Genomic DNA, 25,688 nt, shown 5'->3' with positions numbered 1-25,688 from the left:
TGGAAACCCCTTATCCCTGCTCCCTTGACATGGGTGTCTGGGGCCACGAGTGGCAGTGGGTGCCTGGGTCCTGTTCAGCAGAGCCATGGCAATGCCAGTCTCTGTCCCCCTCTCCCTGTTGGGTCAGGCTGGAACACTCATCCCGCGAAAGGCTGGGCACAGCGCTTCTTCCCGCTGTTGTTGCTTTTCCAAGGAGTTTCCTGAGCTCCCCTTCTGACCCTGCACAGCCTCCACATGGGCCATCCTGAGCCTGTGCCGGCAGCTCCTGCTCTGGGAAATTTGGTGTGGGAGAAGGGGCCTCAGCCCCTTCCCTGCTCATCCAGGGGGCTGTGGACCCTGTGTAGGACCTGGAGCCCTGTCCGGCTTCGCCACTGTGGGGTGAACAGTCCCCGGGGTGTCCCGTGTGCCCGGCCCTGCTCCTGCCACCACCCTGGTGCTCCGTGTGCTCCGGCACCTCCCTGGCCCGGCCCCTCCCCGGCATCGCCCGGGCTAATTTCTAGGCCAGTGCCCGGTTCAGGCATGAATAAATCAGCGCCGTTGCATAACAGGGATGCGGATTTTCACCGGATGGCTGCCTGTGCCTGCGCCGGCGCCCACCTCCCGCCCCTCGGGGGTCCCGCGGGACCATTGGCCACATGGCACGAGCTGTGTCCCTGTCCCTGCCCGCCCGTGGCACGGCGGGTGCTCAGCCAGGCTGGCGGTGACTGTGTGGCCACTGCAGGCTCTGCCAAAGATCCCCAGTTAAGGAGCCCCTTTCCCCCCCTGGTCCCCCGGGTTAGGAGGGATGAGGGAGCCCGTTGGCTGCCGTGCAGCCGCTGGGCTGGGAAGGAGGTCAGGAGCACAGGGGGCTTTTGGCAGCCGCCGCGCAGGGATCGCGGCTCAATCTGGTGTCTGCCCCGGAGGGGATTAGCTACAGCCCCAGACAAATCAGCCAGGAAGCTGGAGCAAGTGGCAGGATCCGAGCAGGGTAATCTTCCCTTGGGAAGGATCTGTAATCTCTCCTGCTAATTAGGGCAATGGCAGTGGCACTGCCCGGTCTGGGAGGTGGATGTCAAGTGCATCTGGATGACCCTGACACGGCTCAAGGCTGCTCATGAATGTGTCAAATGGAGCTACAGGGGGTGTCACCTGGGCAAGGAGGGTTCCCAGGCATGGGGCTGCTGTGCTCAGGGTCCCATCTTGGCTGAGGGTCCTGGGCCTTCCCAAGGAGGGCAGGGTGGCACAGCAGAGCTGGGTAGGCACACGCTCCATCCTCATCCCCTTATCCCTATCCCATCCTTATCGCAGTGCCATCCCCATTCCACTCCTCTCCATGTCCTCTTCCCCCTTCCATCCTCACCTCCTTTCCACCCTGATCTTCATCCTCATCCCCATCCCCGTCTTCATCCCTATCCCATCCCAACTTGTCTCAGACATGGGCAGGAAGGGACACTGGGTACCAGGGCTGTCACCCCCAACACAACAGCCAGGTGATTTCACCCCCTCCTGCTTTCCGAAGCCCCTGCTGTCCCTTCCTGGTGTTGGGAAGGCCTTGAGCTCATCCCTCCTCTCACCCACACTGGGACTGGCCAGTGTGCTCAGAATGCTGGGGGCAGCTGGGGTGGGTGGGTCCCTGGGGGGGTGGGTGCCTGGTGTGTGCTCAGCACAGCCACCCCCCTGCATCCCACCTGGATGTGACTCAGCCAGTGCCAGCTCAGCCACACGTGGGGCAGGGCTGGCTGTGCAATCTGCCCCCGTGGCACATGGCCACCCACTCCCACAGGACTGTGGCCACTCCAGTGGGTGCCAATGGCACCACAGCCCTAAGAGAGCCCAAATCCCCCCACCCGGGGTGCTGGGCACCGTGCTGGGGTGGTGCCACATTGGCTTGGCTGCTCTGGGGCCAGGGAAGGCATGTGGTGGAGCTCAGGGGGTCCCACAAGTGGGGACATGGCCCTTTGCACATCCAGAAGGGATCAGGGACCCAGTGGGGGGCTGGTGGGGGGCACTGGGGTGCCCGTGCCAGCCCTCCAACTGAAGATCACCAAAATGAGTGATGGGGGGTCCAGCAGTCCCCTGCTACCCCTGGCAGAGGGGCCTGAGGGTCATGTGGGTCAGAGCTGCTCCATAGCAGAGAAATGCAGAGGTGCAGGAGAAGGGAGAAGCTGGCTCCAGCATGTTTGTTCTCTCAGCAGCCGGTAATTTTTCCAGGCCTGTATCTATTTGTGGCAACGTGACATGTGCAGCGTGGTGCTGTTCTGTGCGGGCTTGAAGCTTGTAAAAAATTAATCGTGTACGCAAAATTTGGCTTTAAATATTCAAACCAACGGTGGGGATGTGTGAGCCCCGTGCTCAAAGCTGAGCCTGCCAAGGGGTGGGCAGAGGGCCTGGACGGGGGTTCCTGGGAAAGGGTTGGGACAGGATGGGACAGGACTGTCCCACCATGACCCTGGAGGAAAGTCCAGCCTGGGTCCTGGGTGGGTTTGGTGACCAGCTGTGGTGCAGCTTTGCCAGGGTCTGGCTGAGAGCTGCTGTGGGCTGTGTGTGAAGCTGTGGATGTTCCCTGCCATAGGAATCTGTCAGGTTTTGGAGCATCCTGTGTTTCCAGGGCACACTCCCATGTGCCAGGGCTGTGGTGTCGAGCAGACGAGGCCGAGCCATGTGGCCCCTCATGGGGCAGCCCCACAGCACAAAGGGGACCCCGTGCCATGGCTGGGAGCTGCTGGGGGGCTCCGCTCCCCCCTCGGGATGGGGCTGGGGGCCTGCAGGGTGAGGCTCTGATGGGATGCTGGGGCAGAGATGGGAACCAGGGGATGTATGTGAGGAGGGGCTGGCTGGGGGCCAAGGGGCTGGCTGGGGGTCAGAACTGCCTGTCCTGTCCCATGTCCCATCCCTGGTCCTGTCCCATGTCCCATTGCTGGTCCCAGGAAGCCAGTGGTGCCCAGGATGGGTGAGCACGGGAGCAGTTCTCTGCCCGGGGGGCTCCTGGCCCTGCTCCAGGCAGGTCCCAGCCCCACTACTCGGGGTCCCAGTCCTGCTCCCGGGGGTTCCATCCCCACTCTGGGGGGGGGTGTGGGTGGGTGGCTGCCCCTGCAGTGTCCCAGCCCTGCTTGGGGGGGACCTGGCTCTGTTCTCGGGGGGTCCCCGTCTCGCTCCGGGGTGGCGGCTGCTCCTCGGGGGTCCCGTCCCCTTTCGGGGGGTCCCCACGGGCTCCCTCCATCCCGGCGGGACCGCGCGGGGGCGGCGGCGGCGCATCCCGGAGGGGAGGACGCGGGTCCCGGTGCGGTCCCGGGGCTGCGGCTCCTCCACCTGCCGCCCCCGCCCGCCCGGTCCCGCCGCTCGGCGGCGGCGCGGCCCCTCCCCGGGGCACGGGGCGCGGGGCCGCGGGGCCGCCATGGAGGAGGAGCCGCCGCCGCCGCCGCCGCCGCCGCCGTGCCCAGCGCGGGGCCAGCGGCAGCCGGCGGCCGTGGGGCTCCCGCCGCCGCCGCGCCATGGGCCGCTTCCCCGCCGCCGCCGCTGCCATGGCGGCCGCCTTCCTGAGCCCCAGCCTCGCCTTCAGCTCCCACTTCGACCCCGGTAAGTGCCGCAGCCCCGGGGCCGCCGGACCCGCACCCCCTGCCCCGCGCCGAGCCTCCCCCGGGCAGCCCCCCGCGGTACCGCGCTCGGCTCGCTCAGCCCCGCACCGGCTGCCCGCCCGGTGCACCGGGAACGAGCATCCCCTCGCCCTCATCCCCGGGAATGTCACTGGACGGGCTCCCGACCCGCCGTGCTTGGCCACCGTGGGACACCCCGCTGTGGTGCCGGGACATCGCGGTGCGGCGGTGGCACATCCCGGTGTGGCGGTGGGACCCCCCGGTGTGGCAGCGGGGCGGTGGGATCGCTGCCGCAGCCGGGCGGCATTTTGTTTCCCGGGCTGGAGCGCGGAGGAATCCGGGGGCTGCGTTGCCTCTGAAGGCATCTCCGGGATTGAAACGGAATAATAACGACAGGGAGGATGGTGATGGTGAGAGGGAGGAAGACGGAGCCGGGGCTGAGCCCCCACCGCCTGGGACAGCCGCCGGCCGGGGAGCCGGGGGCTGGGGGTGCCCACCCGGGCTGGGGGTGCCGGCGGAGCTGGGGGGGTGCCGGGGCAGGGCACCGGCGTTTTGGGGCGCAGGCGTTATGTAAGCGCCGTGTCCCGGCCGCGGCGCAGCTGCAGGAAGATGCTGCAGCCGCGGAGCAGCGCGGGGCTGGCGACTGCGGGTGCGTGTTTGGGGCTGCAGCCGCCGCAGCCGCCCCTCACCGCCGCCTCCCGCCCCTCGCAGCCGCCTCGTGTCCCTCCGGTGCGGGGCCGGCTCTGCGCGGGCACCGGGACCCCTCGTGGGATCGTCCGGCGGGCGCTCGGCTCCGGCCCTTTGTTTACCAGCCCGGGATAACGCGTGTCGGGTCCGGCACCGAGCGGTGGTGCCGCGGCTCCCGCCGCTCCCGGCGCCTCCTCCGGCACCGCGAAGGCGGCGAAGCGGTGCCCGTGCCGGGCGCGGGGTGCCGGAGGCTCCGGCTGTCGGTGCCGGGCTCCCGCATCCCTCCCCGCCGCCTTCCCGCTCCCTCTTTCCTCCGCTGCTCCCGCTCCCCCGGCTGCGCGCGGTCGGAATCCGTGGGGGGATTTGGAAATGAGCCGCATCAGGACTCGTCGAACGGGGACTTTGTCCCCGACCGCTCGTTATTTGTTTCTAAAACGTCATTTGCACCTAAAATGCGGCAGCGCGGGGACGGAGCCGATTGTCGGGCTCAGCCCCGGGGGGATTTTGCTCCGGGTTTTGGTGAGGCTTCGACTCCGTGTGAATCCTGCCAGGCTGGGGATTCTCAAGGCATGTTTGGTTTAAAAGCCCTTCAGCACGGTTTCCATCGCTGCCCATCATGGTGCTGCCAGGCCCAGAGCTCGGCGCTGCTGTGCAGCTGCCACCCACCAGCACCAGGAGGGGAATTAAAGAGAGGAACAAACCATATTCTGGATTTCATGGCTTTGTGGATTTGGTCTGTGTGGCAGCAGCTCCTGCCTGTGTGGCATCGAGACCGCCTGTGCCAGCCTGGCTCCCTGGGGCTGGCTTGTGCCTGGGGTTGGTTAGGAGGAGCAGGAAGCGATTTGTAGGGCACGGTGGCACCACAGCTGGGACAGGACGGGAGAGGCTTAGGGGCGCTGGTTCTGCAGAGGGGAGCATCTCCTCCTGGGCCCACATTCCCTGGAAAGGGGTGGTTGGAAGCCACTGCTGCCAGGACTGGGCCATAGATGGCCTGCTGGCATGGAATGGTGACAGTGGTGTCACCCGGGGCAGAGGTGCCACAGGGATGTGCTGACCTGTGCTCTGGCCTCACCTGCCGCTTTTGGCTCCTCTGTCCGATGGACCTGTGTCAGGCTGAGCCAGCTGTGTCAGGGATTCATTCCCTCTCAGTGCCTGGGGCTCTGGGAAAGGGTCCCAGCCCAGCAGCCTCGTGGTTCCCATCTTGTTTTGCTCATCCACAGGCTGGGCCTGGAGATACTCCTGCACGGAGCCACCTGTGGAGCACAACCACCCTGTCAGCAAGAGGCACTGCTGTGCTGCCTGCCCCAACATGTATCCCAGATCTCCTGGGCTTCCCGTGGGAACTGAGTGCCCACTCCCTGACCTGGAAGTGCCATGACCTGCCACAGCCCGGCTGAGCAGACAGTGCTGGGAGGCACCAGGCACAAGTGTTGGGGGTCAGCCAGGGCTCGAGGAGCTGGGGGGGGGGAAGGGGGAATCAAGGCCAAGGGAGAGTTGGGGGTGTCCCCCTAGCCCTGTGTTTTCGGACCTGGCTGGAACCCACTGCCACCCACCTACTGTCCCAGGCCTCACATGGACAACAGCTCTGTGAGTGCTGGTGCTCCGTGTCCAGCACCACCATCTACTCCTGGCATGAGGATGGGAAAGGACTTGGGGAACCGTGGTGGCAAAGGGGCTGTTGCAGCCAGAAGAACCCCGGCAGCCCAGATGGGGGCCGGGCACGCCCGTGCTCCCACCCTGGCACCAACCAGGCTGTTGGCTGCTGGCAATACTGCGGAAGGACAAGGGGAAGGTGTTGTTGGGACTGGACACAGAGGGGGGCTTGGGGGTGGTAGGAGCTCCTGGAGGGGAGGTGACAGGGATGGCAGCACCCTGACTGGTTTCCTGTCTTGCCACGTGCTTCCCATGGGGGCTCAGTGTGTGGGAGGTGCAGGAGGTGCCGTCTGTCTGTCCGGGCTGACGGGCAGCAGGAGCTGGGCACATGGGCAGGGGGTGAATCCCAGTGCCACAAGGATGCCAGGTGTGGGCAGAGGTGGGGGGGCATGTGGTGAGCCCCCTGTCCTGCTCAGGGAATGATGTTGGCACTGCACAGCAGGGCAGCTGGGCCCTGCTCGGCTCAACAAGGGAACAGAGCCAGGATCCTTTTCCCCAGGGGTGCTCCCCCTTCTCCCCTCCCTCCCTCCTACCCCCCCCCACGGGCGGGCATGTTCTGGACGGTGACACCGATCCTGTCAAAACCAATTAGGAGAAATTAATTTGCCAGGGTTGAAAGGACCCTGCGCTGCCGGCGGGACCGGGCTGTGACTCACGGGCTCCCTGCCCGGCACTCCCAGCCCTCCCTGGGACACCCCGTGCCAGGGCAGCCCGTGGCTCTGCCCGCCCCCAGCACTGCGTCCTCCCAGCCAGAGCAGGGCTCTGGTGCCCACCCTGCCATGAGCCTCAGGCCTGGCCTTGGCACCCTGGTGACACCGTGAGAAGTAGGGCAGGAATGGCACTGCCAGCGTGGTGCCCAGTGTGGGTTAAGCCAGGGGTTCTGCATCCAGCTGGGAGTGTGTGTTTAGCTGGGGCCTGGTCCTGTGACCAGGTGACACACGCATCCCAGGTTTTGCCTCGTTGGTGTGACACCACCTGCCATGTGCCAGGCTGATTCCCTGGGCTGGAAAATCCCAGGGTCTGGGTCAAAGGGGCGGTTGGGCCGCTCTGGTGCTGTGGCTCAGCCTGTTCCCACCCTGTGCCACGCCAACCCGGCAAGCGTAGAGATGCTGGGACCCAGTGCCTGGGACGATGGGATGGAGGGGCGGTGGGATGGAGGAATGATGGTCTGGCCGTGTGCTGCTGCTCCCCCAGGGCTCGACTTGGCTCCGTCTGCTCTCCTGCCCCAGCAAACACCCTGACACATCCCCAGGGGGAATTCGCTCACGGAGCTGAGCCAGAGGGATCCCGCGGGGATGGGATGTGGGGCTGGAAGTGATGGGCTGATGAGGAGAGGAGCCGCTCTGTGCTGAGTCAGCATACCCACTGGCAGGAAAATAAATCTTCTGTGGGCATTAATCCCCCTGACAGCCCAGGAAGTGCCGTTGGAGTGCGTCGCAGCCGTCTCAGGGCACCCACTGCCATCGTACCGTTTGCCATCAGCTGTTCCAGCTCTGCTGATGGGGGACATGGAGCACCTCGGGATGTCCCAGAGCTGGCACAGGGCTTGTGGTGGAGGGTGGAACCGACCAAGGGATAGTGAGGATGTGGGGCTGGTGGGTTTGGGAGGGCTCAGCACCAGAGGAAGCAGAGCAGGTCAAGGACTTCCCACAGAGCCACCGTCCCACAGCCTGGGCTGAAGGCAGGAGTGTCAGGGGGGTCCCAATTCCTCTCCCTTCCCCCCTGCCAGCCATGTCCACGTCCTCCCTGCAGCCTGGTGCCAGCAGCTGGGTTAACACCGCTTGTTTTAATTACTGGAGCGAAGGAAAATTCCAGCGTAGGCAAATGCAGTAAGTGGAGCAGCACTGCCCGCCTGGCTGGGCAGGGTACCCGTGGGCTCCCAGGCTCCTGTCCCAGCTGTGCCAGGCTGTCCCACTGCCGGGCCACCATGTCGGACCCCATGGCTCTTCATCTTTCCGAAATACCCGTGTGGTTGTGTGCTCCTCACCTGTGCCCCGTGCCCACCCTCGGCCTTCCCTGCTGCCATCCCTGCGGCAAAGGGATTTTCCAGGCTCCCTGTGTCCACCCTCGCCACCCCTTCTACAATTCCTATGGCAAAGGAGGAATTTTCCAGTCTCCCCAGTCTGTATGTACCTGTGCCCGTGGGTGATTTGGGCACCGCGGACCGGCTGAGAGCAGGAGGGTGGCAGGGCAGCTGGTGCCCAGCATCCTCCTGCTCCCTGTGGTGGCAGGCGCTGGGGCAGCGGGGTCTGGGCTGTGCCAGCTTTTCGGGGCTGCGGTGGGGGGCAGAGGTGGACCCCGTGCCCGGGTTCCTGCCCGCCCCATGGAGCATCCCCTGGGCCGCCTCGTGCGCGGGCCCTGCTCCTGCACGGCCCCTCTCCGGAGCCAGAGCTCTGGTTTCATAACACCGCCGAGCATTTTGGATATAAATAGGCTGCCCCGCTCGCGCTGCCGCTCCCGCGGTTACGTAAACGCTGCCGTGCCGGCTGTGGAGCCTCGGCGTGGCCGGTGCCACGCGCTGCCGGCGGCGGGACCGCGGTGCCATGTGCCCGGCACCGCTCCCGGCGTGGCACTGCCCCCGGCACGGCATTCCTGGGGTCCATGGAGGGATCCCTACCTGGGGCCCTGACAGGAGAGGGCTGGGTGCTCCTCCCAGGCACCAGGGGCTGAGGTCACTCCCTGTCCCTCGGGACAGCGGGTTTGCTGGGATGCCACCAGAACATGCCTGGCTGGCGTGGGCTGGGCCTCACCACCCCCACGCAGAGCTCATTTAAAACACCAAGCACGAGAATTTGGTTTAAACAGTCAATTTGATCTTGCTTTGCTTGTCTATTATTCTTTTTTTATTACAATATATCATTATAACTCTAATATTCTGTGGTCCAAATAGACTATATAATTATGTATAAAAATACAGTATATGTAATTCTATATATAATTCTGTGTATAATTCCATATATAATACTAATACTATATACAATAATAGTATATTATTATTACTATATATTATTATAATATATAGCGTTATTAGAATTACATTATAATACTTATAATACTTATATTATCATTATAATAATTATATTAATATTTTCCCTGGAAATGGAGGGAGCTGGCGGTTCCTGGCTCTGCATCAGGGCTTGCTTTGATGGAGGAACTTGATTTTTTGTCCCTAATCAGGCTGACACGCGTGGTGTGTGTGCAGCAGCGCTGGGGCTCGGCCTTTCCCTCGTGCAGTCCTTGTTTTTATTTCATTGCCTCAGAAAATGATGGATGATTTTAGTTTATTTTCCGTCTATTTATGGTTTTTTTGCTGCTGTTTCAGCCCAAGATGGTAAAACCAGAAATAAGGGGCTGAATCAATCCTTTTGGTTAAATAAGCCACATTAGAAGATACAGAAGGAGAAGGGATTAGTGAGGCGTGCCTGGCGTTCACAATTAACTGATCTGTTAATCACCGGAGCAGCTGCTCCAGTGCTGGGAGAAGGTCTCCAGGGATGGGGATAAAGGGTGCTGCTCTCTGAACCCCGCTTTTGGCGAGGGGATGCCTGAATCCTATTGCATCCTGGTGGAGGATGATCTGGGTACCCCTGGGAATGCTGCCTGGACCCCGTGGCATCCTAGTGGAGGATGCTGAGGGTACCAGCTCTGTGCCAGGCTCCCGGCTGGCACCAGTGGGTAGCACCAGCCCCAGCCCTGCTCCATGGGCTGTTCCCATGGCAGGGGGGATCCGGGCTCAGGGGTGCAGCTTGGGGGGGCCGTGCTGGTGCCTCAGTTTCCCGGGAGCTGCACGGCCGCCGGGCACAGCTGTGTGCCCGCACGCTAAATGGCAGCGGATGGTTTCGTGCCGCCTGGATGCGTGTGGGTGAGCAGAGCGCGCGTCCTGCGGGCTGTGAAATTGCTTCCCTGGAAGCTGCCCATGGACACGGGGATTAACATGATGCCAGGGCTGTGCCTGCACCAGGAGAGTGAGTGGATGGGGCTGGGAGTGAGGAGCCCGTGGCCAGAGGGGCCACGGGGCATGCGTGTTTGATCCTGCCCAAATCCCATCCAAATCCTGCTTGAATCCTGCCCTGCTCCCTGCCCAAATCCTGCCCCAATCCTGCCCTGCTTCCTTCCCCAATCCTGCCCTGCTGCCTGCCCAAATCCTGCCCCATTCCCTGCCCAAATCCTGCCCCATTCCCTGCCCTAATCTTGTGTTGCTCCCTGCCCGAATCCTGCTCTTCTTCCTTCCCAAATCCAGCCTCTTCTAGATGGGCACTGCTGCAAGGTGCTGCCCCAGCAGGGGGGTAGCATGGTACAGGACCCAGCATGTTCCAGGGGTGGGATCCACGGTGGACGAGGGGACTGGGGGGGATGTGCAGACCATGCTCCCAAGGTACCCAGATCACCCGTCAGCTGCTGGATGACCCTACGAGCCCGCACCCCACCAGGGCAGCCCCTCTGTGCCCCAGGGCAGCTGGGAATTACCAGTGGGGAAACTGAGGCACGGGCTGTGTTTTATAGCGGGTCCTGCAGTGAAGGGCCATGCGGAGCAGGGCGGGGGGAGGTCTCGGTGTTCTGTGCCCCGTGCCCGCAGCTTTCCTCCCCGTTCTGCACGGCCCGTGCTGCGCCGGTTCGGGGGTGGGCAGGGGCCGGGGGCCGCCGGGCCGTGAGCGCGGAGCTGCCGCGGGCGCTGCGGGAGCCCCGGCTCGGCCCTTCCGCACACGTCAGCCGCGCCCGCCGCCCGCGCCGCCGGGGGAGCCGAGCGGCCGCAGCATCGCCCCGCCGGCCGCCGGAGCCAGCGGGGCACGGCCGGGCGGCCGCAGCCGCCCCGGGAACGTGAGTCAGCACCGGCGGCGGGCACGGCCCTGCTCCGGGCAGCGCCGGCGGGACCGGGACCCCGGAGGGACCCTCCGGCCTCTTCCCGTCCCTGCCTGGAGCCGGCGGTGGGAGCTGCGACCCGCGCTGGGTGGGCGATGCAACAGGCTGGGGGGGGGCAGCAGCGCGGGCCGGGCTGTGCCAGCTGCGGGGCGGCATCTGTGGGGCGGGAGGGCAGCGTCTGCCTTATTGTCTCTCACTGCATCCCATTGCACCCCGCTGCATCCCACTGCACCCCTCTGCACCCCACTGTACCCCACGACACCCCACTGCATCCCGCTGCACCCCACTGCATTCCACTGCACCCCATTTCATCCTGCTACGTCCCACTGCACCCCACTATACACCACTTCACCCCATTGCATCCCAGTGCATCCCACTGCATCCGGCATCCCCTTCTCCCTCCATCAGAGTTCTGCTCCCGTTTCCCAGAGCTGGCTGTGAGGCTGGGGCAGGAGCTCCTGGGGCTGGAGCTGTGGCCTCACTGCTGCCACCAGCCCCCCACCTGTTCTCACCTGCCAGGCTGGCCAGGTGAGGGTGGGTGATCCCTGGCTTGGCACACAGCCGCCGGGACACACTGGCTCTGCTGCTGGGGTCGCTGGGTGCTGGGTGGTCCTGGGTGCTGGGTGGTCCTGGGTGCTGGGGCTGCGAGTGCTGCAGCAGTTCTGGGGGATGCACTGAGCTTGCCGTTCTCAGCCTGACCTCTGTGGCAAGGCCAAGTGCCGAGGCCACGGGAGGGCATGGCACTGGTGCCAGGGGACCCTGTTCCTTCTGGGAAAGCGGAAGGCAGAACCTGAGGATGTGGGGCAGGATGTGGTGAGGGCCCTTCACGCTGCACACAGCCAGCCCTGTGCCCTGGTGCTCCCTGTGCCCTGGTGTTCCTTGTGTCCTGGTGCCTGCCATGTCCTGGTGCCCCCTGCACCCTGGTGCTCCAGCAGCCACCACTGCAGGTGCATCTGACCTGGTTTTGGGAGAACTTGGCCTCTGAGATGATGCTGCATTTCCCATCACCCAGCACTGGTGCTGTGGGTACAGGGAGAGCAACTGGATGGTGCCAGTGGGTCATGGCAGTGGTGGTGCCCAGTCTGGGCTGGTCACTCTTCCCAGGTAGCTGGTTGTTCAGGTGAGGAAACTGAGACAGGACGAGCCGGGTCTCACTGGCCCGTTGGCTCATTTGGGAAGCCCCAGTTCCCCAGCCGAGGGGTGGCTCAGCTGACGGTCCCCTCAGAGGGGCTCCTGTCCCTGTGCTCTGCTCCCTGTCGCCGTTCAAAGGCTCTTTTCAGTGAGTCATTTTCTCTTCTGCTGTCCCACTATCCAGGGAAAATGGTGACGTTGGCGGTACAAAGTGTGTTCACCATGGAAACCAGCAGCAAGGGGGGGCACGCCGCCCCCCGCTCCTCCCAGGTTCGGCTTTGCATCCCAAGCCTCAGAAGATGGCTCTGGAGCTCCTTTCACACTCCTTGGCGTGGCTGGGCTGTGCCAAGGCCCACGGGGCCATGTGCCTGCTCACTGCCTGGCTGGGAGCTGGGGTGCCCGTGGCTGTGCCGCGCGGTGCCGGGGAGCAGCCAGGAACTGCCGGTGCCCCCCAGGGCAGCGGGACCTTCCCCAGACCCCCAGTGCCCTTCAGGTGCTGGTCTCAAGGACACATGGGAGTTGGTGGCAGTCCTGGCATAGGACAATGTGGTCAGGGCACAGGGACAGGGATGCTCCATGGTCCGTGTGCTGGAGCCACGTGTGTGCCATGAGTGTCCCCAAAGGGCTCAGCACAGGTTCGGTGACCTGGGGAGGGGCTGCAGTGCTGGTGGGGGTCTGTGCCGGGGGCACAGCTGAGCACAGGGGCACCTGTCCCAGCCCTGTTGTCCTGCAGGAGGGCACTGTGCTGGGCGCTGCAGGGCTGTGGGGGGTCCCTGATGACCAGCTCTGTTGGCAGCACCGCGACCTTCCGGCTGCCTCCCACCACAACGGTGCCGGTTGTTTGGGCAGGCTCTGGGTGGAATAGTAATGTGGCAGCTGCAGCTGGCAGCGGGGCCTGCTGGGGACAGCAGCTGGGACATGGCCACCACCGCTGCCACCACGGCCACCGTGCCCCCTGCCACCCTGAGCGACATGGCACTGGCTGCAGTGGGGTGGTGGGTGCTGGGATTTGGGGCGTGCTGGTGGCCAGAGGATGCAGTGCCCAGCTGAGCAGCCCTGTCCCATCCCTGTGCCTGGTGTGGGGGCTCATGGAACCAAATTCCTGTCCTTCCAGCTCCCACAGCTGCAGTGTCTGGCCAGCTTTGGGATGTGACTTGTGCTGGGGCCAAACCCACTGGAGGGCAAATCCAAGGGCTGGGGCTTGGCTGGGTGAGGGTGCCTGGGACCTCTGAGCCAGCACAGTCCCTCTCCACAGGGTGTCATTGCCACCCTGCATCCACGGGTGCTGTGTCCCTGTCTCCCCCATGCATGTCCCCCCTTGGCTCCCGACTCCTCCTGTCCTCAAAGGGAGCACAGTGGCACTGAGCCCCCTGTCCCCCCCGAGTGCTCCCCTGTGAGCCCTGATGAGCCCCCACATCCCATGACCCCCACCTGGGCAGGACCTCTCTCCCTGCCCCAGCCCCCTGCCTTGACCCCCTCGTGTCCCCACAGACGGCACCCCCCTTAGTGAGCTCTCCTGGTCCTCCTCGCTGGCTGTCGTGGCTGTTTCCTTCTCGGGGCTCTTCACCTTCATCTTCCTCATGTTGGCCTGTCTGTGCTGCAAGAAGGGGGACATCGGCTTCAAGGTGAGCTGGGGGCACTGGGGGGTCCCCAGGCTGGGAGGGGGGATCTCCCCAGGGACCCCAGGAAGGGATGGAGGTGTTCAGAGGTTCCCAGTGCAGGATCCCCTGCCCCAGCACCAGGGCTGGGTGTGTCCTGGTTTAGGAGAACAGTACTCAAAGAGAGGGTTCGGACCCTCAGTGCCTGCCAGGGGCTGTGGGACTCAGCATCACTGGGGGTCGTATCCTGACTCATCCTGGCTCCCAGCTCCACAGAGCGTGGATGCTGTGGGGCTCAGGATCACTGGGGGTCATATCCTGACCCAGCTGTGCTCCCGGCTCCGCGCAGGGCCAGGCCACGCCATGGTTAAGGGCCCGGCAGTCCCACCCGCACGCCCCCGAGGGTGGGAGGCACCCTGACCTCACAGGCACAGAATGTGCCGAGAAAACGCTTTTTCCCTAATTGCTGGGATTTTTGTGGAGGCTTGAGGCGCCCGCGGCGGGAGGGGGTCAGGCTGGGGGGGACACGCTGGGTGCTGTGTAAGGTCCCACACCGCCGGAGCACCTCTCCGTGCCGGGGGGGACAGTGACCCCCGCGGCCCCCGCACTGGGTATAAAGGGGCGCGCGGCCGGGCCGGTGTCCGGCGGGACACGGTGCGTGGCACGCGGCGGCACATGGCACACGGCGCGGTGGCAGTGCCATGAGGCAGAGCTGGGCAGGGCGAGATGCTCACCGTGGCCTACCTGCTTGCCCGGGCGGCTTTCAGGAGCCGGGGTGTGCCGGGGTGGCACCGCCAGGTAGTGGGGTGGGTGGTGCCGTCCCCGTGGAGGGGGTAGGGTTGTGTGCCGGGAGGGTGGGATTTGGGGGTCCCCGTGCCTGGGGGTGTGGGGGAGCCCGTTGGGGCAGAGGGGTCTGTGGGGCACTGCTGGCAGTGGGGAACCCTTGGGGTCAGTTATCTCTGCTCGATGTGTCCCCCTCCCCTCATGCCCCTGGAGCAGGAGTTTGAGAACGCCGAGGGGGACGACTACGTGACGGAGCTGTCGGCCCAGGGCTCGCCTGCCCCCCAGCATGGCCCCGAGGTCTATGTGCTGCCCCTCACCAAGGTGTCCCTGCCCATGGCCAAGCAGCCAGGGCGCTCAGGTAAGCTGGGGAGGGGGCAGGACCCCTGAGAGCCATGGCTGGGGTGTCCTGCAGCACTGAGCAGCAGGGTGAGCTGGGAATGGGGGGTCTCCCCTGCTGAGGACGGATGGCTCCAGCATAGCTCTGAGCAGGGGACAGGCAGCCAAGTTCCCTGGGGAGTGCTGCAAGGATTCCCCTGTGCGAAGGTCCCTTGTCCTTGTCCCCAACCCTGTGCGTGTCCCACCCTGCCAGGGTGGAACGGGACATGGACACCCCAAATGGTGGCACCCACAAGCTCTGGTCCCATGTAAACAAGCCCATGAGTGGGAGAGGAATGTGGGGGGCGCTTGGCTGTGCCCCCTCCTGCCCTGCGCCGTTCCCCGCCCAAAGAATGACCATGGGGGGGTGACCAGCGAGGGCCAACAATGGTCCCATTGCTGCCTGCCCTTGGCACGGGCACCCGAGGGGCAGGACTGTGCCGGGGGGCTGGGAAGGGGCTAAATGCCAGCCCTGCGCTGGGCTCGGCTCCGCCTGCCCTGCAGAGGAGAAGGGACAGGGATCCAGCTCTGCCGCCACTCGGTTTGGGGACACCAGTACCCCACGTCTCACCGCCGTGGGAGGATGCCTGGAGAGGAAGATGCCTGGGATGCAGGGTGCCTGGGGACGGATTCTCCGGAGCATCCCGGCATGGCAGACGCCCTGGCACCGGGTGACACGGTGGGGATGTCAGGGCTTGGCCGGGACTACTGGGGAATGTGGGCAGGGGGGCAGAGGGACACTGGCAGGGGGGACACATGGTCGGGGGACACGCGGGCAGCTGGGTGTGCTCTGTTACAGTGCAGCTCCTCAAGTCGGCAGACCTGGGGCGGCAGAGCCTCCTGTACCTGAAGGAGATCGGGCATGGCTGGTTCGGCAAGGTGAGCCCAGGGGCAGGGAGCCCCCGACACCCCACCCCTGTGGGACCCGGGGCCCCGGCTGTGCCAGGAGGGTTCGGGGTGTGGATGGAGGGACGAGCCTGTCCCTCGCCCCAGGTGTTCCTGGGGGAAGTGAACTCGGGCATCAGCAGCACCCAGGTGGTGGTGAAGGAGCTGAAGGCGAGTGCCAGCGTGCAGGACCAGATGCAGTTCCTGGAGGAAGCGCAGCCCTACAGGTACCTCTGGGGTCACTCCGCGGTGCCGGGAGCGGGGATGCTGTGGGATGGTGGCAGGTCCCTTCCATGGCACCTTTGGCTGCCAGGCAGAGCCGTGGCTGTCCCATGGAGGTGCCAGCTGAGCTCTCCAGCAGCTCAGCTCCATCCCAGCCCGTCTGCCCGGCGCTCACTGCGGCAGGACCGGGGCTGTGCGGAGCCACTGGCCATGGCGAGGGGCAGCGGTGAGGTCATGGGCAGAGCGGGGCCGAGGCGGGGCACGGGGCTGCTCCTGCTTGGGCACAGCTGAACAAATGTCCCTTTGTGGTGTGCCTGGGGTGCTGGGACGTGCTGGTACCCGCTCCGGCGCTCCCGGCAGCCCCCGCCCATCCCGGTACAGGGAGGGTGACGGTTCCCGGGGGGCTCCCGCCACCCCCTCACCCCAGCCCCAGCACACGCAGGGCAGTGGTTCCTGAGGGGTTGCCACTGTCACCCCAAGCACAGCCAGGGCAATGAGGTGGTGGGAGCAGCCCCCCACCCCCCTGGCACGGTGCCCATGTGCCCCCGTTGCTCTGCCCACACAGAGCCCTCCAGCACACCAACCTGCTGCAGTGCCTGGCCCAGTGTGCCGAGGTCACGCCGTACCTGCTGGTGATGGAGTTCTGCCCGCTGGTGAGTCCGTGTGCCCCCCGTGCCCCTCCCACTCCCCGCGGTGCCCCCGTGGGTGCCGGGCATGGCCGAGCCCCTGCAGCCGAGCGCCGTGGAGGGTGACAGTGGCACTGCCCACAGGGTGACCTGAAGGGGTACCTGCGGAGCTGCCGGGGGGCCGAGGCCATGACCCCGGACCTGCTGACTCTGCAGAGGATGGCATGTGAGGTGGCCTGCGGTGTCCTGCACCTGCACAGGAACAACTACATCCACAGGTAGGCTGGCCTGGGGCTTGGGGGGGGCAGGGGGAAATTCGGGGTGTGGATGGGGGCGGTTCCCAGGATGCCAGCGTTCCTGCCCCACCACTGCTCCTCCTGCCCAACAATATCCTGGTGCTGAGTGAGTTGCAGACGGAGACTCCAGCATCAGTGATTTTGTTGAGGAGGGGATGCACTGCCATCAGGGGCCACCGGAGTGTCCCCACCTGAGCCCTGCTCTGCAGGTGGGTCCCCACGAGGGTGCCCGAGCTGTGGTGGGGGGATATGGGGTCCCCAACTGTGCTGCTGGAGAGGGACTCCCCTATGGGCAGCCCAGCTTTGGTGGGCCCTGGTGCAGTGGGGGTCTCGCGTGTACCCCGTGTGCATGACCCGCCCTGGGGCTGGAGCAGCCGCCCGGGAGCCCGGCCCCGTGCCAGGGCTCACGTTGCCCGGGAACACCCGCTTTCTGCTTGGCTCGGCGCGTGACGGATGGACGGACGGACAGCGGCGCAGCTGGGGCTGCGCAGGCATTCCTGCTGTGCACTGGCTGCCGCGTTATCGGCACGCCCGGCGCTGGGCACAGGGACGCGGGGACGGGGCCCCGCCGCCGCTCGCCCATCCCGCCGCCCCCGCGGGGTCCCTGGTGGGTGTCCCCCGACCCCTCGGTGGTGGTGGGTGCCCCCCGGACCCCCGGCAGCGGTGACAGCTCCCGGTTTGCTTGGCAGCGACCTGGCCCTGCGGAACTGCCTCCTCACCGCCGACCTCACCGTCAAGATCGGGGACTACGGGCTCTCGCACTGCAAGTACAAAGTAAGGCTGGTTGGAGGGAGGAGGGGCTGGGGGCTGCGCACCGGGACCCCCAGGGCACCCACACGTACACCACCCTGGCACATATTGTGCTGAGCCTTCCCCGCCCCACACCCGCACACATTCCTGCTCCCCAGCAGTGCCGGGGCACTCCCTGGGTTTTCTGGAGTGCAGGGGGGTGCAGACCACCCTGTGAGGGACTCGCTTCCCCCCAGTTTGTCCTCATGAGCATTAAGGGGGGATTTTTCCCTCTCCCAGCACCCTGGCCCCCTGCCCAGAGGGGTGCCATGGAGCGTGGGCTCCCCAGCGCTGCCTGGGCTGGCCCGGACGCGCCCCTCTGCCAGCAACAGGTTCCTGCAGGCAGCTGCCAGCACAGCCTGGGGTTGTCCCCCTGTCCATATGTCTGTCTGTCCTGCTCTGGGCTGCCCATGGCTCCTGGCAGGGCTGGGATCGCTGGGCTGGGGGGCTGGAGGAGCTCAGAGGGGCAGCAGGCAGAGGGGGGGAGGAGGGGCAGTGGGTGCCAGGAGGAGCGAAGGGCAGGCTGGGGGCAGAGCCGGGGGGGATCGTGCTGGGCGGGGGGCAGGGCAGGGGGTGGAGGGTGCCGCGGCGTGGCCGGTCCCTGACGCCATGGATTGACGTTCTCTTCTCGTACTGACCCTGCACACTTGGCAGGATGACTACTTCGTGACGGCCGACCAGCTGTGGGTGCCGCTGCGCTGGATCGCGCCCGAGCTCATCGACGAGGTGCACGGCAACCTGCTCGTGGTGGACCAGACCAAGGCCAGCAACGTCTGGTGAGCGGGTCTGGGGGGGGCAGGGGGCTGCAGGGGTGGGTTGTTTTCAGGATAGCTGGCCGGTAGCGGGGTGGGGGTCTCCCTGCACCCCCAGCATCCCACCGTGCCCGCAGGTCGCTGGGCGTCACCATCTGGGAGCTGTTTGAGCTGGGCAGCCAACCCTACGACCACTACTCGGACCGGCAAGTGCTGGCCTATGCCATCAAGGAGCAGCAGCTGAAGCTGCCCAAGCCGCAGCTGAAGCTCTCGCTGTCGGAGCGCTGGTGAGGAGCCCGTCCTGCCCCCTGCCCTGCCCCACCCCGCGGTGGGCGGGGGGCCAGGCTGACCCTGGCCCCTCACCACAGGTACGAGGTGATGCAGTTCTGCTGGCTGCAGCCTGAGCAGCGTCCAACAGCTGAGGAGGTGCACCTGCTGCTGTCCTACCTGTGTGCCAAAGGGGCCACGGAGGCCGAGGAGGACTTCGAGAAGCGCTGGAACTCCATGAAGCCCAACGGCAGCGCCGGTGGCAGCCACCACGGCCCTGAGCTCTCCTCCTTCCCACTGCTGGAGCAGTTCTCAGCTGACGGCTTCCCCTCAGACGGGGACGACATCCTCACCGTCATGGAGACCAGCCACGGCCTCAACTTCGAGTACAAGTGGGAGCACACCAAGACCGAGCACTTCCAGGCCCCCCTGGGGTCCCTGAGCCCCACCAGTGCCGCCCGCTACCACGACCTCTACTACCCTGCCACGACGGCAGGGCTCAGCCTGGGGGTCTCCCCCTCCTGCTACGAGTGCAAGGCGGGGAGCTGCCCTGGGGTGCCGGCGCCTGGCGTGGTGCCCATCCTGGGTGCCCACAGCCCCTCGCTGGGCAGTGAGTACTACATCCGCATCGAGGGCCCCGGGGAGGGCAGCGCCGAGCTGGACTATGCCATGTGCACCTACAGCCCGGCGGGCGAGCGGGGGCCCCTGCGCCCCCCATCCTGCTGGAGAGCCCAGGGCGGCCGGAGCAGCGGCGCCTACGACTCCGACGGCAGCCCCACCGTGTCCCTCAGCATGGAGCCGCTGCTGGGCCACGTGCCGGCGGGAGAGGCCTCCTGGGAGTGCGCCGAGTACTACCCCTACCCCTGCCCCGGGCAGGAGCCGCGGGGCTACGAACCGTCCCCCAGCCACGGGGCCGAGGGGTACCTGCTGGAGGAGGAGCAGCCCCAGCCAGGCAGCCAGGACTGGCCCGTCCCCAGCTTCCAGCCCAGCATGTTCACTGACCCGCTGGGCGTCTCGCCGCCGGGGAACTGCACTTACAGCCCCCGGGGGTATGGGGCGACACGGGGGCAGAGCGGGGCCCCGCCGGACTGTGTGGCACTGGAGCTGGGCGAGGACAGCCCCCCGAGTGCCCCCCACCCGCCAGGTGCCAGCCCCCCGCCTCAGCGCCTTCCCTGGGCCTCCAACAGCTCCTCCAACAACAACATCGGCAGCGGCAGCCCCCGTGAGCCCCCGGCCGGCGACAGCTGGTGCTACCGCCGCATGATCACCTTCCGCGGGCTCATGGCCAAGCCGCTGGGCACGGTGCCCCGCGGCCAGCCCCAGCTCGGGGGGTCCCCGCCGGGACACGACTTCCTCCGCCCGCGGCAGGATCAGCCCCCCGCCATGGCCGGCGGCTCCTCCTCCCCGTGCCGCTCGCCCTCCCCGCGGCTCCAGGCCTGGCACGGCCGTGACTCATCACCCTGCGGCCGCGCACAGGCAGTCACGCTGGCGGGCAGCCCCGCCACGCCGTGGGGCCCCGACGCGGCCCCGACACCTGCGCCAGGGGCCCCTCGTGATGCCCACCCGGACGAGAGCGCAGTGGGGGGCAGCCCTGCCTGCAGCCCACTGCCCCACGCCGCAGTGGGGCTGGGGGAGGCCGCCCCCATGGCTGGCACCACCACCCCAAACCCTGGCCTGCCCGTTGAGCCTGGCACAGACAGTGCCCAGCCCACGCCAGAGCCCGCCGAGGCGCCCGCACCGATGCCCACGGAGGCCATGGCTGAGAGCGGCGCCTGTGCCACCAGCGATGCCGACCGGACACCGGACAAGACCTTCTCCAGCGGCAGCTTCCCCAGCGTGGACGAAGGCAGCGATGAGGACACGGCGGAGCTGACCTCCGGCGTCTTCACCGACTTCTCCGGGGACTACACGGAGCGGACGGAGGCGGCCCCAGCACTCAGGTCCCTGCAGAAGCAGGTGGGGACACCGGACTCGCTGGAGTCACTGGACATCCCCTCCACGGCCAGTTCCTGCGAGGTGCTCAGCCCCGGTGCCTTTGTGCCCGCTGGCCAAGCCCGCGCCCTGGACAGCGGCTACGACACTGAGAACAACGAGTCCCCCGAGTTTGTCCTCAAGGAGCCCCACGAGCCCCGAGAGCCGGAGCCCTTCAGCCAACTGGCGAAGCCGCCCCCGGGGCTGCCAGGGGGCGAGGGCGAGGGTCCGGCCCCTGAAACGCGGCTGCCCAGTGCCCTGGGGGCCGAGCTGCACAGCCTGGCCGAGAAGAGCCCCTACCGTGACTCTGCCTACTTCTCCGACTGCGACGCCGAGGCTGAGCGTGGCCCCAAGGACGAGGGGGACAGTGATGGATCCCGCACCCCGGAGGCAGAGGAGGGTCCCCGCTCCCCTGAGCAGGACGTAGGACGAGGGGAGGATCCGCTGCACCCCCCGGGGGCACCTGGCAGCCCCCCAGCAGCGCCTGGTGTCACGGTGGCAGTGCCCACGCCGGTGGCGGGGGTTTTGGAGGGGGACTGGGAGGGGGCTGAGGACAGGAGCACACCGTCCGGCCCCACGGAGCAGGCGCCTGGCACGGAGCAGTGCCCCGCTGGCACGGGGCTGGTGCCGGGCAGCCCCCCACGCCCCGACACTGACATCTGTCCCCCGGGCTCTGTGACCCCCAAGACTTTCCTCTTGACCCCCGTGCCAGTGAGCCCTGGGGAGCCACTGGCTGTCGGAGTGGCCCACGTGCCTGAGGGTGTCCCTGGAGTTGGAGGAGCTGTGGCAGGGGATAAACAGACTGTGCCCCCCGGGCTGGGGCCTGGGGACCTGGGGCTGCCCCCGGAGGGGACGGGGGTGGGTGATGCTCCGGGGGGTCCCAGCACGCTGCTGCCGAGGGCTGAGCCAGCCCCGGGCCTCTCCCCGCTCCCGTCGGCCCCTGAGCGCCGCGAGGAGCCGGAGGAGGAGGATGAGGACACGGAGGACAGCGACGAGTCGGACGAGGAGCTGCGCTGCTACAACATCCAGGAGCAGAGCGAGGAGAGCGAGGAGGAGCCGGTGGCTGTGCCCATCGTGGTGGCCGAGAGCCAGAGTGGCCGGAACCTGCGCAGCCTCCTCAAGATGCCCAGCCTGCTCTCCGAGTCCTTCTGCGAGGACCTGGAGCGCAAGAAGAAGGCCGTCTCCTTCTACGACGATGTGACCATCTACCTCTTCGACCAGGTGGGTGCCCTAGGGGGCAGTGCCGGGCGCTGGTCATGGTCCCACAGCATTCTGGCGGTGGGAGCCATCCCCAGCCGTGCCCCCAGTGAGGTTCCTTCCTGCTGTTTCTCCATCCTCAGGAAAGCCCCACGCGGGAGCTGGCTGAGCAGGGCTTCCCAGAGCCCCCCCTGCCTTCGGGGCAGCCCCCCCTGCCTTCGGGGCAGCTCCCTGCCAGTGGCAGCCCCCCCAGCCCCACGGACAAGCTCGGAGCCTCGGACGACTCCTCAGATGGCAATGCCTCGGAAGAGAGTAAGAGACCAGGGGGTTGTGGGGCTGGTGCTTATGGGGTGATGGGGGGCAGCAATTATGGGATGATGGGGGCAATTATGGGGTGATGGGGGAGCAGTTATGGGGTGATGGGGGGCAGCGGTTATGGTGGGGACCCTGAGATGGGCTCAACCCCCTCACTCCCTATCGCAGGCGGTGGCTTCGAGTGGGACGATGACTTCCCGCTGGTGCCGGTGAAGCCGCCCCTGGTGGCCTCGCTGCCGGGGACACCAGCAGAGCCCCCCGCGGCCGTGCCCGCCCTGCCCGCCCTGGTGCCGGCACAGAAACAGGTGCTGCCCATCCAGTTCTCCCGGTTCACGGTCTCGCCTGCCCCGGTGTCCCGGTTCTCCATCACCCACGTCTCCGACTCGGACATGGACTCCATAGGAGGTGAGTCCCCCCCGTGATGCTGCTCTGTGGGTGACCAGGACCCCTATCCCTGCCGGGGGCTGCCGTCAGCGCCAATGGCACTGTGAGCCACGGGACACCCTGGCCTTGTGCCCGCGGGGACGGTCACTCCCCGCGAAGGGCCGGGTGTCCCGCGGAGGGCGGGACCCTCTCACGGCCCCTCTCTGCTCGTTGCAGGCAGCAGCGAGGACGGTGACCGGGAGTGAGCCCGCCGGGACACAGCCGGCATCGCCCCGGCACCGGGCAGGCGCAGGACGGCGGGGCCGGGCACAGGGGCCGCCCGTGGGCTCCCAGACCCCGCTCTGGATTTTTTAGGCAGATTTTCTCGGAAGGAACTCGTTTGCTGCTGCGAGTGGGAGTGGGGCCGTGCCCCCCGCGGGGCCAGGCGGTGGGTGACGGTGACAGCCGTGCGTGTGTGTGCGGGTGGCTGTGTGCGTGCGTGCAGAATACACACTTATATATATATATATACATATATATATATAAATTATAGCGTTTAAAGGGTAGTGCCCTGACCTTGCTAACATTTGCAGAGTGTCCCCCTAGTGAAGTTCCCCCCTTTTGGCTTCTTGCCCATGCGTGCTCCCCGAGGTGGTGTTTGTCCCCACACCTCCTGTGCTGTCCCCTCCCCGTGCTGTGTGCTTGGTCTTGCACCTTGCGGCAGCTTGGCTGCCCCAGGGCTGCCCCACAGTCACCCTACAGCTGCCCCACGGCTGCCCCACAGCCACCCCACGGCCACCTCACGGCTGCCCCAGGGCTGCTTCATGGGCACCCCACGACATTCCCGAGTGAGGAGCCACTGGCTGCTGCCACCATTGATGTCACTCCCTGTGCCAGGGGTGCCACTGTCTCTCCAGGGGGGGCACCATGGCTTTTGGGGCTTGGGGGGGCTCCCCTCCCTTTGCTTTCAGGGAGCAGTCCCAGCAGGGGGATCCTGAGGGCTGGTGGAACCGTGTCCCACTGTGGCAGGGAACGACACGTGGAGGGCTGGTTAGGGGGGGAACGCCCCCCCCCGGGACCTGCCAACCTGACTATTTTTGTATTTAAAGAAAAGGATTAGAAAAACCCAACCCCAAACCCACCCCAGAACCAAAACTCGCTGTTGACTGAACCCACATTGACGCGATTTTAAGTTATTGCTGCCAAAGAGACGTATCGAGTCGGGGGGAGGGGGGCAAGGGGTGCTTGCAGTTCTTTGTTACTTTTTTTTTTTTTTTTTTGGGTTTCTTCGTTTTTGTTTTTTTTTTAATTCATTCGAGGCTTAGGATAATTGTGCAATTCCAGCTTCCGGAAGGAAATAGAAGTAAGCGGAGCTGAACGAAACCTTGAAATCAGGGCTGGTTCCTTTTGGGGTCTATAGACCAAACCCTGAGGTGAGAAATGTCCCCTGTGAGCGCCCCCCGCCCCATGTCCTGGCTTCTGGCACCCCGTGTGCAGGTGGTGAGGGCACACGGATGCCCCTGTGCACAGACATGTGCACTCACGTGGGATGGGGCTGGTGCCAGGGGTTCTGCTCCATGCCATGGGATGATCCCATCCTGGGCTGGGCACAGCTCTGGCACCAGGACCCTGTGGGATGAGCCCATCCCCAGCCTGGCACTGTGATGCCACTTGGGTTCCAGCCAGATGTTCCCATACTCGCCCACCCTCCTCCCACCCATCCAGCATGTTTCAGCCCACCCTGGAGCTGTATCTCAGCTGGAGCCCCCTCAGTGCTCAGAAGGCTGTTGTGGGGGTGAGGGGCTGTGCCCCAGGGCACAGCCAGGGTCCCAGGGGACCCCAACTTCAGCCCCAGGGTGGCTGTGCCACCCCGTACCCCCCATTGCTGGTTCCTCCCTACCACTAAGCAATTAATGCTTTATTTAAGTGTTTTATTTAAGTCCCCACCTGTCCTGTAACCCACCCCCCCCTCAGTTCTCCCAAGCTCTTCCCTTACCCTTTGCAACTGGGGGGCCACCCCCTGCACTGACCTGGGGTGCAGCACCCATGGGTGCTGCCCATGCAAGAGTGGGATGCTCCTGGGATTCCCTTCCCGCAGCATCCACCCTCCTGCCCCCCCTGCCTCCCCTTCCCTGCACACCACCAGCACCACAGGTGCTTGCCCCCCAAGCCCCTTGCACCCAGGGGTGCTGGTCCAGCCCCCCACCCCACCCTGGGTTTGGTCTATGGTGCCGCAGGTCCCGGCTCCAGAGGGTGGATGAGGACAGAGCTGTGGCTTGGGTAACTTTTTTAATAGAAAGGCTCTTCTTACATCGTCTATTTTCTCAATACGGGTCATAATTGCTGTATTTTTTATCAGTGCTGATTTCCATACAGCTCCCAGCATGTGTGTCAAATCTCATCGGGCCAATAATAAAGTTTTTAAAATATCTTAAGCCGTTTCCTGCCCCGATCATTGCCCGGCACACAGGATGGAGCCAGCTCGGGATGGACCCGGGGCCAGGCCGTGCCTCTGGCCAGGGGAAATGCTGCAGGAGGGAGGGGTGTGAGGGATTTAATTGCTCATAAATTACTTTTTCTCATAAAAAATTATTTCAGGTTACGTCTTGCAGGTGCCACCGAGCCAGGAGGTGCAGCGAAGCCCCCGGGGGCTGGTTGGAGCCAGGGTGGCTGCTCAGGGGTCCCGGGGGGGCAGCCCCTGGCACAGGGGTGGAAGAGGACAACGCTGTGGCTGAGGGCACCCCAGGCCTGTCCCCACCCAGGGCTGTGACCACCAGCCCTCTCCCACCCACTGCACCGTGCGCCAGTGGAGCCCTTCCCCTCACCCCTGCCCCGTGTGGTCCCCCACCCATCTGCTCCAGCTCTGGGAGAAGAGGAGGCACAGGAGAAGAAGAGGAGGCACATCATGGAGCAGGGAACCCTCGTGTACAGCTGGAGCCTGGACGGTCGCAGGAGAAGCTCTTTTCCTGCAGCGGAGCTGGAAAATCCGTCGGAGAGGACATGGGAGAAATGAACCACCACCTCCCACTGGGACTGAGCCCCGTGCTGGCACCACTCTATGCCCGGCCAAGCGCCCACTGCCCGGACTGTGGTGACCAGGACAAGCTGCACTAGTGATCAGGAAGTGCAAAATGAGAAATACAACGGAAAAAGCAAAAACTCTGTTCGGCATCAACCACTCACCCACGGGAGACACAATTGCTGCCTGGAAACCCCCTTCTCCCTGTTTTCAGAGCAAGGACAAGACTCCTGTGTCGGCTCCCTGGAACTGTGGAAGGGCCCGGGAGCCACCTCACTCGTGGGCACTCCCAGCAATAAGCTTAGCAAGTGTGTGTATATATATATT

General features: G+C 65.5%; 1 protein-coding gene across 3 annotated transcripts; it reads left to right on the top strand.

The window, feature by feature from the left end:
• The first annotated feature begins 3,450 nt into the window (after positions 1–3,450).
• Positions 3,451–25,587, top strand: AATK (apoptosis associated tyrosine kinase). Of its 3 annotated transcripts, none has more exons than XM_017811952.1 (14): positions 3,451–3,555; positions 13,395–13,528; positions 14,501–14,642; positions 15,459–15,538; positions 15,653–15,771; positions 16,332–16,419; positions 16,537–16,670; positions 17,378–17,462; positions 18,132–18,253; positions 18,367–18,516; positions 18,598–21,688; positions 21,808–21,976; positions 22,148–22,384; positions 22,580–25,587. In XM_017811952.1, the coding sequence occupies exons 1-14, from the start codon at positions 3,471–3,473 to the stop codon at positions 22,606–22,608; spliced, it is 4,665 nt and encodes a 1,554-aa protein (XP_017667441.1). In that variant the 5' UTR covers positions 3,451–3,470; the 3' UTR covers positions 22,609–25,587. The 3 variants fall into 3 exon arrangements, with proteins under 3 accessions (XP_017667441.1, XP_017667440.1, XP_017667442.1); XM_017811951.1 differs by having other exon boundaries at positions 18,114–18,253; XM_017811953.1 differs by lacking the exons at positions 3,451–3,555; positions 13,395–13,528; positions 14,501–14,642 and adding an exon at positions 15,164–15,338 and having other exon boundaries at positions 18,114–18,253.
• Positions 25,588–25,688: the final 101 nt, after the last annotated feature.

The sequence above is a fragment of the Lepidothrix coronata genome, unplaced genomic scaffold, assembly GCF_001604755.1.
Source record: "Lepidothrix coronata isolate B3197 unplaced genomic scaffold, Lepidothrix_coronata-1.0 Scaffold34, whole genome shotgun sequence".
Classification (NCBI taxonomy): Eukaryota; Metazoa; Chordata; class Aves; order Passeriformes; family Pipridae; genus Lepidothrix; species Lepidothrix coronata.
This window is presented reverse-complemented; position numbering and strand designations above follow the sequence as displayed.

Excerpts from the sequence above, each read along its gene's own strand:
- AATK (XM_017811951.1), top strand. The coding sequence starts at position 3,471 with ATGGGCCGCTTCCCCGCCGCCGCCGCTGCCATGGCGGCCGCCTTCCTG. Across the intron at positions 13,529-14,500 it reads AGGGGGACATCGGCTTCAAG|GAGTTTGAGAACGCCGAGGG; the intron begins GTGAGCTGGGGG and ends CCCCTGGAGCAG. Across the intron at positions 15,772-16,331 it reads GAGGAAGCGCAGCCCTACAG|AGCCCTCCAGCACACCAACC; the intron begins GTACCTCTGGGG and ends CTGCCCACACAG.